We start from the raw sequence: 12,541 nt of genomic DNA on the forward strand, positions 1-12,541 counted from the left end.
TCAGCTCTGAGTATTTGCTTCTGGGAATTGCGATTTTACAAACAGCTCACCTCTCCAATCACATTAGCTGGCTTTACACTAAAAGATGTCAAAGGAGTTCTTTTTTGGGCCACGTTTTGGGAGATGCTATCTTTACCACTGTGTGTCGTATGCCCCCCACAGCTCCTAGAAGAGCGTGAGGCCCGTGGAAAGGCCGGCAAAGGGATTTGCCAACAGGCTGGGCCCTGCCCGCCACGGCCTGTCGCTTTCATCGTACACCGCATCTTCTGACTTCTTTCCTGTCTCATCCAGCCCTTGAATAGCTTCATGTCCGCAGCCCCTGTCATCCCACACGCTTCTTTTTTGTTCTTCGGAGACTCCATGGCAATGCTTGGCTCCTAATGTCCCATCAGGGAATGGTTGTTCAATTGGAGCTCTGCGACCGGTAGAGGGAGGACAGAGTCTATGTTTAGCATTGGTAGTCAGGGAGTCACAGACGCCCTGAAAGGGGGAAGCGGGAGACCGGTCCTCTGCAGTTTGGGGCGGGATGTCCACATTGGATGTCAGTGTCCCGGCTCTGAATGCCTCTCAGTTTTGCCCTGTGTCTTTCAGAGCTTGAAGTGTGTGGTTGAGAAGAAAGAAGCGGCATTCTGCCTCTGTTGTCAAGACGTCTAAAGTGGGAAGATTTTCAGAGGCTCGTTTCAGCATGTAAAAGAGAGACGATGACTGTTCAATGAGCCTCGTCTTCTTGTGGACATGGATATGGATCCTTGCCTCAAATATCACCAAAGTTCATGTGACCATTCCATATGAAGAAAGACCCTTTGGATGACTGACCGCCTAAGAGCAGAAGGACTTGGGGAAGGAGCTTATGTTTAAGAATGGGAGAGCCTTAAAGTAAGTAGCAGCAGTTAAGAGTTACATGTAGATGTGAAGAATTTTAAAAGTGAAAGGAAAACTGCAAATTAAGGAACATGAAACGAAAACAGAAAAGCAAACTTAACTTAGTCACATGTCAAACGAGTTCTTTTTTTTTTTTTTAGTAACCCTTCCTCACCCACCATGATAAAAATAGTTGCTCCCCATTTGAGACACAGCCATGTGACTGGCTCAGGGATGCTCCGGACTACTGTGTGAGCAGGACTGTAGGGGTCTGAGCACTTTCCTTTCTGAGCTAAACTCGGCGAATAAACACTATCGTTCTTTTCCTAAAAGTCAAAAGCTTTTTTTAAAGCTTTTTAAATGAAAGTCCCTCTCCTAAATTAACTGTAGTTTGAAATTTGTCTGCATTCTGAGATCTTTTCCCATCTCCAGCTTAATTCAAATTAAAACTGTAACATCGCCAAACAGTAGCAGATAAAATACACTAAATCCAAACTATTGCCTATTGCCATTTCCCGTTAGTTTGCACATACATGCCATCAACTGCAGGGGGGGCTAATGCCCTGTTCCTCAGGCCTGGCAGAGAAGGCTGCGTAGCTGGGATTGTAATTTCTCTCTGTGCCTGTTAAGTGTGACTATTGATAAAGTGCTGAGCTCATCCCAGCCCCTAGATTGAAGCCTCTAAAACATATATGAGGTGGAACTGGGCTTTACAACAAAGACAAATCTAGTTTCCACTTTTAAAATAGTCTCTCGGGGCTCCCAAAAGGTAGAGGATATATTTTAAAAGGAAAGAACGGTGTTTTGTATCAAAACATTATTTTTGGAGTCATAACCAATTAGGAATCTAATCCCTGCAACCATAAATACCCCCTTTTCATAGAATACAGTGACCAGAGGCCACACTGGGGTATGAGGGACTTAATATGAAGAGAATTTTTATGGTTAATAAATGCCATAATCTCAGCCTCTTTTCTTCTAGATGTTGGAAGGAAGAGGATAATTAAATGAGTGTTTAGATCCCAAATAAAAAGTTAATATTCACGTTAAATAAAAATATAAGTGAATTTGTTTTATAGAATGTGAATTTGTTTCAGAATGGGTCCAAAATACTTCATTAAGCATTTCTGGATAAAAACATGTAACGCTCTCTATAAGCTTTTGTTAATAAATTAAATACCATCTCTCTATAAATATACTTTGCATTAAGCTTTCCTGTTAGAGTTTTCAGGAAACATTTTAAATGAAGTAGCTGAGCATATCCCGTTTGAGATGAATGAGATCATTAGGAAACACTTATATCTGAAATAAGCACTGAGATCATTCTGCATACAACCCAAGGGCCCTAATTTTTTAAATATTTCAAACAATGTGCTCCTTTTAAATCATTAGACTTAGAGACATTTAAGGAACTGATTCAATTAACCCGGAAGAGAGAAATGCTATAATGTGTGATTTATTTTTGCAGATAAATTAAAATGCAAGTGTATCTGTTAGAAAAGGTGGGCTGTCAGCATGGTTAGTAATGGGAACAGGAAGGCAATTAAGCAGGGCCACCTGAGGCTGAAATAGCCCCTGAACATGGAAGCTTGAAGTTCAAGCTGGACATTGTTGTTGTCAAAACCAAAAGTGTTCCTTGGTTAGGAGGAACTGTTTCCTTCATTGATTTTCTAAAGCATGTTTCTCAATTTGTTCCTCCGTAACTGCAAACTAAAAATAAGCCCAGACTGCTATGGTTTCATACCTTAAAAAAAAAAATCTAACTTCACATAAAGCGGATGCCTTAAAATTACAACTTTGCATTCTATTATTTAGGTGAGGAAATATGAGGCAAGAATTTATTTTTCTCCTCTACAACTCCAGGATATTGGCTCCACCAGGCCTAATAAATTATTTTCACAAGGAAATAGAGCATGCTGTAGCTTGTGTTCCCTTGTGCAGGGGGTTTTATAAACAAGATGTATCCTAAACAATAAATAATCACAGATGGGAGAGGGTGGGAGAAGGAAACATTATAAGGGTGGGAAAAAAAATGTTTCTTCACCAAATCATGGAAAAGAGTGAATTTCAAAATGCTAGAAATCTGAAGGGAAGATGGCCACTTTAACTTACATGGTGAAATCTATAGAGGAAATGAGAAAATAATAGAAAAGAGTAAAAGAAAGAGAAGCGAAGGAAAGACTAAGAATGTGAGAAGAGAGGTTCCAGCAGCCTTACGAGTAAGTAGCAGCAGAGTTAAGTCCTACGAACAGAAACGAAGAAAACATACACTGAAGAAGTCGTTATAATTCCATGTTCTTTCCTGCTCAATCTTGTCCCCCATCTTGAATTGGACCCAAAAAAAAAAAAAAAATGCACTAGACCTTTTGGAGCTGTTTATGAGGAGAAGCTCAGAGATTCTCATTTCCTTGCTTGGAGAAGAGGGAATCTCTTTATTTGCTCTATGTCACTGTGTAACAGATGCTAATGATTCCATCACACTGCTCCTTCCCTGGGAGAAGATTTTCCAGCCATGGTGCTAGAACTGGAGTTAGCAAGCAAGAGGTGGGTCAAGGGGGAACAACCCTGTCTTATGCTTGGAGAAGAATACAGCTCAATGGTTTCCAGTTTGTGAGAGACTTTCCTGACAATATTCATTTATCAGTCTAATTTACACAGATTTCCTTTTTCTCATGCTCAGAATTTTTTGATGGCTTCTCAGTGTCTCAAGAATTAAGGTCCTTAGAACCTGAGTCAACTGCCTTGCCAGGTTCATCCTCTGCCCCTCCAGTCACATTGATGCCCCCCCCCTCGCATTTCTAGGCCTTTGCTCTTGTGGACTCCACTGCCTACTCTGTCCTCTCCTCCCCTGTGGACGTCTCACCTTTCCTTTTAAGGCCCAGATCAAAGACCAGCGATCCCAGAGAGCTGGCCTCTTCCTTAGTGGAGCCCCAGATCATTCGGTTGATGCTCTGTTGCAACTTTTCCCCACAGCCCCTCATAGTCAGCGATCTATCTCCCTGTGGGGAGAGGATTCCAGCTCGCTGATGGTAAGGGCTACCCACCTTGTTTGTAACCCAGCCTCCAGTACTGTGCCTTGCAAAACATGTGGGCAGAATTGTTCCCCGAGCGCCAGTGATTCTCCCTTGCTACTCGCTTCTCCCTCTCTCCCCAACTAACTCTGCGACTTTATTTTTTTATTCCTCAATTATATCTCCAACTCTCCAAGGCTTTAAAAAAAAAAAACCACCTGTATCTCATGAACATAGACTGTTACTGGAACACAATTTTTGGCCATAGTGATCCCCTTGTGAATTCAGATCTTTCTATTGCCTAAAGCTGAGGTAATTCACTCAGGTGACCTTGGGTAGTTACTTTGGGTTCTGAGAGGCTGGAATTTATTTCTACAGACCTAATACTAAAATGCAATATTTTTGTCTATTTCTACTGTTGGTTGGTATCCAGGCACTGAGTGTTAGGCATTTTTAGTTAGGGAAAGTATCTAAGGCAAGATCTCTTCTGGCTGACCCTTAACATCCGAAGAAATGAGGTTGTAAGGGCTCTGAATATAGCATTAAAGATAAGAATCAGTAGGCCCCTGTCAATCTTACACTGGGAGAGAGGGGGAGACATGACCTATTAAAGTCTTTTTATCTGAAGCCCAGATTTGGCCCACCCAGCCCAAAGTCCATTTGGGATCCCATCTAGGGATCTCTGAGTTCTGGACGTACACCTATATGCTGACCTCTAGGATCCCACAAACTAGAAGAAGGCCTGTTGGAGCTACATAAACACCTAAATTAGGGGGTTATAGATATGGAAGCTCAAACCCAAAGGGGCAGCCATGTGAGGAACCCCATGTCTGGAGGGATGATAGCTGTTGGCGTGAAAAACAACAGAAAAGCAAAGCAAGTATATCGTTGTGTTATTTGGGGGCGAGGAGTTAAGCGCTGGAAGGGGGGATCCAAGAAGAAAGATAGAGGGGCCAATGAAACATGCAACTCGCAAGAGCCTATAAGGACCACCACCCCGCATCCTGGGGCGCAGCCCAGACCGCCCGGGGCGGTCCCAGCCGGCAGAGGGCAGCAGTTGGGCGGGAGAAGCCGGGCGAGGGCCGCCTTGCGGGGATACTTAATTTTGAGTGTGGGGCGAAGGACTCGCACTCATCACTACCGGTCCCGGACCCTGCGGCCGCGGGTGCAGCTCGGGCTCGGCTGTAGGCCGTGGGTGTGTGCGGGGCCGCCTGCCCGAGGAAGGAGAGCGGAGGGCGCCCCCTGGGTCTCCGGGGGAGGGGGGAACGCGCTTTCGGCGGGCCCCGGGACGCGGGTGGGAGGGGCTCCAGACGCGCCCCACCAGCGGCCGAGCCCGCTCGGCGCCCCAAGAGCCGCCCTCCGCGCCCCGGAAGCTTCCTCCGCCGACACCGCGTTAGCCCCCGCTCGCTCTGCCTCTGGGGCCACGACCCGCGCGCGACATCCGCCAAGGTGCGCCCCCGGCCGCCGCCGCCCGTGCCGGAGCGAGGCCGGTCCCGCTCTCCGAGCCCCGCGCGGCCGCGGCGCGGGTCCCGGCTCTGGCCGTCGAGGCCTGCGGCGGCAGCGGGGTGGGCGTGGGTCTGTGCCCGCAGCCGGCTTGTCGCCGGCCGCACTTGACCGTGGGCGCCGAGCGAACGGGCCGCGCGGCGCGGGCGGCGGGCTTTATGTAAATCGGGGCTGCGCCCGGGCGTCCTAGGTAGGATGGACCAGCCCCCCGCGCCTCGGCCCTCACGTCCAATAAGAAAAGCCCCAGCTTGACACCTGCCTATATACAGGCGAGCGCGCCCCCGGCCCGCGGACCGCGCGCACAGCCCGCACAGCCCACGCCGCGGGCGAGCGACACCTCGGCCCGCCACCATGACTTCCAGTAAGATCGAGATGCCCGGCGAGGTGAAGGCCGACCCCGCCGCCCTCATGGCGTCCCTGCACCTCTTGCCATCGCCCACGCCCAACCTCGAAATCAAGTACACCAAGGTAAGCGGCCGGCGAGGACCTGCCGTCCGCCGAGGCTTTCTAGAACCTTCCTTCCTGTCCATGATCTGTTAGGGAGCGAGGGTGGCGTGACGGCCTCAGGGGCCGGGATGGCCGGGGCCAGCCTGTCATCCCCGCGCGGCAGAGGGACGCCCCGTCCTCGGGCTTGGGGCATCCGAAGTCCTGCGGGGTCTCGGGACGCCTTAGGGGCTCACCCCAACCTGAAGCGCGGCGCCGGGGGTCGCGGTCAACGGCTCCTTACCCCTGCCGCGTCTGCCGCTGCCTTCTGATCCGATTCTCGCGGTCCGGACTGCCGCGGGCAAGGCGTCGGCACCGCTTCGACTCCTCAAGTGGGGAGGAAGGGTTCCCGCCAGGTGGGCCATGCAGCCCGGCCGCTCTTCCCGGCGGCCCTGCGCCTTCAGGGGCCGCTGGGCTGCGCGTCCCGCTCGGTCCTCGGAAGCCCGCGCGTGCGGAGCGGCTTTCCCGGAGGCACTGAGCGGGCGCGCGGCGCTCCGGCCGCCTTTGCAGATGGCGCGGAAACCTGGCTGCCGGCGACCCGCAGCTCCAGTATCGGCATTTCGTTCGAATGTTCTAGGCAGTGGCGGCTCTCCTGGAAAAGTCGGAAACTCTCTAAATGTGTGCAGATTAACGGGCTCGCTGTCGGACGGGAAAGAAATTCTTTTTTATAACGAACTCTGACATCTTGGGTTTGCCAAGCAGGATTTTTTGTTGCTGTTGCACCACATAAAAAAGAATATGCGTTCGCTACCTTAATGTAAATTGAATTTACTTTCTATGAATTCCACATAGAAAAAATATATTAATTAGACACACGGGGGTGATTATAACGTTATAGCATGGAGGGGGGGAGATAGATGGGATTTAAAGTCATGTTCCCTGGAGTTCATTTTACAGTTCTCTTGTTTGATTTTCTATCCTTTCAGTTGATTTCTACCCCAAATTTCTCCCGATTAACTTAAACACACACTGCGCGCACACAATAGGGTTAAAGTTGTTTTCCATCATGCTTATTACAAGATAAACTAAATTTGTTGAGAAGTAGATTGTTTGGTTTTGGCTTAATGGTTGAAAGAGAAATTTTTTCAAAATCCGAATATTGAAATTTTACTTGTGTTAGTTTTAGAATACAAGCCAAGGTGATTCGTGTTCTGAACGTCCGATTTATGATGGGTTTGATGTACCTGTTAGCTTTTTTAGATGGTGTGACAAATTTTTGAAAGCCATTTTAATGGGAGGTCGTTAGTGGTTACAGCCATTTAGATAGTTTGCATAACAATAGTGCCAATGTGGGGGCACATATCTGGGTTTGGGAACGAGCGGGGAAAGTATACAGCATAAACGTTTTGTTTTATGAGGGTCCCTAACCTCTTCAGCCTCTCTTTAAAGGTCTTAAGTTCCAAGATCTCCCCGTGAGACAGGAGCGAACTCTCATATTTGGGAGGGTTCGAGTTTAGTCTTAACTTTTGTTTGGATTTTCCTCCCAGCCCCGGAAAGGAGTTTTAGGTATGCAGTAGGTATCCCGGAATTTAATTTGGAAGCTCTTCCAGTTTTCTTTTTTTCCCAACTACCCCTGCTCTCTTTTTCTCTTGTTCTCCCCCAGTAGGAAAGACAACTGATTTATAGCTAATTGAAGCCTTTAATGTGGAGTCTTTTAGCTCTGGAGAGACTTTTATCCAGTATCCACTTTCCCACTTATTACAAAGAAAAACAATCAGAAATGAAATAATGGATTGTAACTTGACTCTTTAATTTGTGGGGAGGAGGCACCTTATTTTTGGCTTGACAAACAACCCTCATAAACATTGAGTAATGTTAATCTAAAGGCAAGCTCTTTTCACAGAACCTTGTTAAATCAGGTATCTGTGAACATTCCCAGCAGCTTTCCTCCTCAGCTTTTTAGCGAGGCTTCTAAATTTTCTGAGACAAGCGTCATGGGCGAGCAGCTTTTTTAACGTGAAGAGCAGTGCTCTGTTGGTAGCTGAGGGTAGTGGGTAATGATTTTTTACTTAAAAGGAAAGTAAGATTAGTGGAAAGGTTTCTAAAAATTCACTTATGATCAGAAGTGAGGGGTATTGGTAATTTGAAACAGAAGAATGAAAAAGGTAGAATGGACAGTTCATCCTTTAGAACAGTAGTACCACATTCATCAGGAATTTTTAAAAGAGTAATGGCTTAGAAATTACTACGCTGGAGGGCTTGTTGAATAACACGTAAGAAACAAATACGGTGTTTGTGTCACAAAGTGGTACAAGATAAACAAGACGGATCCTTCATCATTTTTGTCTTCTTAAACGAATACCTCTTTAGGGAAGGATATTACGACAGGATTTTTAAATGTGTTTTGGGGACCAACATGAAGTCACTACCTACGTGTAAATGGTCAGATTATGAGAATTTTAAGTAGCGTGCATCCAGAAAACTTTGCATTTGTGATCTTGTATTGTCCTGTATTTTTTTGCCATTCTTCTTCTAAAAGTATTTGGCACTTTTTATAAATGGTGGAATGGGGGAGATCATCAGAAATGAAAGTTACACCTTTGTCAAAGGTCCAGTGAAAATACTCCAAAATTACGGTTTGGTCTCCATGGATGCTGAAAGGGCTAAAGCTGTGCTCCTATATTGACTTTCACGCAGTTATATTTAGTTTTAAAAAGAAGCCTACCTCTCTGAAGTTCTAATACCCATTTTAGACTAAGGATCAATGGCAGTACCATCTTTGGTATATGTCTAATTTTATTTCCTTAATGCAGTGAACTAGATCCCAAGCTTTAAAAATGATTGCTTACTAAGGAATATGGTGGTGGTTGTTGTTGTTTTCAAAGACTGCGTTAGTCAAGAAAGAGCGCTAAGTCCACCCACAAGAAGTAGCAGGGGGACCACTTTGAGGCCAAGAGAATGCATGCTCTCTTGCTTGTATCCTGAGAAGACTGCTTATCAGCGATCGCAGGAACCTGATTGCTTTTAGCCGTGTTTTTATGAATTAAAGCTTTTCGGAATTGTTTCTTTTTCATCAGTCTGGTTTTTAAACCTTCGTATGGCTGAATATATTGTAGGAGTTCACACATTGTAAAATCAAGGCTGGCACTTTACTGACTGCCCCTAACTGCAGGGGAGATTTCTTCCAGATTCCCAGAAGATCTTTGGAATCTTTCGGTCTTTATCTCACCCTACCTTCTCTGTTGTCTCTATCATCTCTTCTGGCTCCAGTGCTTCCTCCCCGTTACACACACACACAAACACACATATTGTGCGGTCTCTGTGTTGAGCATTTTTTTCAGTGACCCTTTATGCCTATAACTAACAGTAACATAAGGGGTTGTGTTTTCTTCCAGCATCTGATGCTGTGGGGAGCGAGAACAGAGGGAGGAAGGGAACATTTATGGAGTACTGACTTACTAAACTAGAAGAGAAAAAATAAAAGACAATCAACTGAAAATCAGAGCTAATGTGTGTTGGGTAACTATTATTTATTTATTTATTCATTTAAAAACTTTTTATTGAACATCTGCTGTTTTCTGGGGTCAACTTCAATTCGGTCCAAAGGCTGTTTGAGTGGCCATCGAGTATTGTTAGTATTCTAACAACAGTGCTCTCCATTATGCTAGTTGGGCATTTGCCTTCCAGGAGCTTAGGGTCTTATTAAAAAGATTGAGTGCCAAAAATTAATCGTCAGCATGGCAGTAGTTCAGTCGATCAATGTAATAACAGTGGTGATAATAAAATATATGGTGCCACTTACATTGTTTATGGGGCCTAATGGTTTATTTAGCACTTTCATGTGTATCTTACTTGATCCTTGCAAAACCTTTTGAAGGAGAGAGAATAGGAAGAGGTAGAAATAATTGATAAGGAAGACCTTGGCCTTGACTTTTAAAAAAACTGCTGGAACTTGCTTCACCATATACTTTGTTTTTCCTAACAGTCACATAGTTGTTTTTTGTTTTTGTTTTTGGATTTTTGTTTTGTTTTGGCTTGGTTTTTTGAAAGAGTTTAAGTCTTTATTCTTTGTGTTGCTTCTATTGCAAACATGGGGCGAACATGTACTGGTCCACTCCTCTGAAGAAGCTGCTACATCTGTGGCTTTTGATTCCCTGACTTTAAATTACTATTTCTGATGTGCCTTTGAGTTGTTGTTGTTGTTGTTGTTGTTAGGTCTAGGGCAAGATTCTTGCCTATCCCAGGGATCATTTCTTAAAAGATGGTGTGGGTCTAGTTGTTTCCAAACCTCTAATCAAGATTGTCTTGATCATAAATTGTGAATCACACGTCCATGTTTATAGGAACCTCAGATTTTCAAAGAATACGTTTTCATAATTGTATAGCTTTTTGATGTTTGTGTCATCTCCATTCAAACTAGAGAAGCTAACCATTTTAATTGTAGGGCTTGATTTAGATAACTCTCCTGGGGTTCTGATGCTTTCTACTGTACAGGCTTATGCTACTTTATGGAATCATCATTTGCTAGGACAATTCTGTCTTCCACTTCTATAAAATGAGGAATGATAGTTTTTCTATTTGAGGTTAGAAGATTCTCTGAGGAGCCTGTTCTGTGAGGTCTGATTTCCTCGTAGCAAGGCTGAAGAGAAGCCAGGCATGCGTAATACGTTCTCTGTTGCATTACCCAAGCCCAGTGATCAAACCGTGACCAGATCAAAAACATCTCAAATACCAACATATGCAGTTCTGTCTCAAGTCTTTCTCCGCTGGATAATGAAATAGAAATACTGATGTATATTTTTGTCTTTTTTAGTTATCTTAGTAACAGCTTGCAGTAGTTAGCAAACTACAGACGATCTGCCTGATTTTGTAAATAAAGATTTATTGGAACACAGCCACACCCATTCAACTGCATATTAGCTGGAGCTACTTTTGGACTACGATGGTAGAGTCAAGTAGTCGCAACAGAGATCATATGGCCTACATTTTAGAAAAAGCTTGGTTGGACATGTCCTTATTAGCTGTGTGGGCAGTCAACATGTAGACAGCACACAGGGTCAGCTGTGCCTTGAGGCTCCAGAGATACAATGGTAAACAAGGTATGGATGCTGTCTCCTGCTGAGGAGTTTCTTCACTGAGTGTCAATTGCTACATCGGCCAAATGTGAGATAATAGTAGCTACCTTTCGGGGTTTTTGTCAGGACTAAATGAACAACTGGGTGAAAGTACACAGAATGGCGATCAGCCAAAGGCTAACTCCATTTTCATTTTTACATTTGGAGCTATGGATGAACCGAGGCCCATTTTAAGAAAGATCAGAATTGTACAGTCAATAAAGTTTTGTAAAACAGACCATCGTGTACTATTTTAATTAGTCGTAAGAGTTGAATATTCTGGGTAGCTATGGATCCCTTATATGTTTACACTGGATTTTCATCAAATGAGATCCCTTGGAGGCTTCCCTACCAAGGTCTTCTCTTTATTAAGAAGTCACTAAATCAAACAATTTCCCAGCCAGTATTTTAATAATCAAATTAGATATCTGACATTTGTGCCAAAATTCAGCATTAATGTGCCTCAGGACACCCACGTGGCTGGCCCTAAGTGTTAGATGGCAAACAACCATTTCTGGCATTTTAAGTAGTTTGTGCAAAGATGTTGCCAAGTCTTTGGCACATAAATCTGGGAGGTGTAGCAGTGTTTGAGGACATTCTCAGAATTTATATGTGTGTGTATATATATATCTATATATATATATACTTTTTAGAAGTGGGAAGATATTTTAGTTCATATAATTTAAAACTAAAGAGACTTTCACTGGTCCTGACTGCCCAATTTTGGGGCACTTCACCTTCCAGAAAGTAAAACCACCATGCAGTGACTATTTTGAAAGCCCTTCTAGCATTTCACTAATTTCTTTATTCGCTGTGACAGATCATTTCAAAGCCAGTCATGTCCCCCCAAACACCAAACCTGATGTATTATAAAAGTGATTGCCATAATTTCACTTTGGATAATTTTTTTAAAGATTTTATTTATTTATTTTGAGAGAGAGAGAGAAAACGGGGGTGAGAGGCAGAGGGAAAGAGAGAATCTCAAGCAGATTTCATGCTGAGCGTGGAGCCGGACACAGGGCTCACTCTCACGACCCTGAGATCATGACGTCAGCCGAAATCAAGAGTCAGGCACCCCACTTTGGATAATTTTTAATTGCCTTTTCAGATATATCTTTGAGCTCCATTCCATTTTACCTTTCAGATATATGAGATTATCCAAGTTGAGAATTTCTTACTTCTGGCATTTCTCCATTGCTCCTTTGTTGGCCTTTAAGATGAAGTAATGTTTAAAATGTTTCCCTTCAAAATCTTAACTCTTAATGAGTTTATTTACAGCGTGTCTCTGTTGTGTCACATGATTTGGAAATACTTCCAACCTTTGAAAATTCCAGTTGGAATAATAATTGGGTGCTTTCACTACCTAGACTTCTGCTGGGCTCTCAACAAAATTTCCCTGGGGCTAAACACGGGGGTTTATTGACCTCTGTAGAATGTGGTTAAAAATTAGAATGTCTGTGAGTGAACATTCTAATTTTTATTATCGAAGGAAGCTTTCTTCTTACTTCAGTTCAGCTCTGTTACCTCCAGAAGTACGTAGCTGCTCTGTTTCCTTTCCTCATCACAAACTGACCTTTGGTGAGCCAGCATAGCAGTTGCTTTAGCCCTAGACCTCTGGAAAGATAAAAC

General features: G+C 44.2%; 1 protein-coding gene across 2 annotated transcripts in view; it reads left to right on the forward strand.

The window, feature by feature from the left end:
• The first annotated feature begins 5,482 nt into the window (after positions 1 to 5,482).
• Positions 5,483 to 12,541, forward strand: part of ALDH1A2 (aldehyde dehydrogenase 1 family member A2) — a 91,042-nt gene continuing 83,983 nt past the window's right edge. The window contains exon 1 of one of the 2 annotated variants that reach the window (XM_078079278.1): positions 5,483 to 5,843. In XM_078079278.1, the coding sequence (XP_077935404.1) occupies positions 5,727 to 5,843 (117 nt within the window). In that variant the 5' untranslated portion in view covers positions 5,483 to 5,726. The remainder of the gene's footprint in view (positions 5,844 to 12,541) is intronic. The other variant, XM_036107025.2, reaches the window with a different exon arrangement.

This window comes from Halichoerus grypus, chromosome 8 (genome assembly GCF_964656455.1).
Source record: "Halichoerus grypus chromosome 8, mHalGry1.hap1.1, whole genome shotgun sequence".
Classification (NCBI taxonomy): domain Eukaryota; kingdom Metazoa; phylum Chordata; class Mammalia; order Carnivora; family Phocidae; genus Halichoerus; species Halichoerus grypus.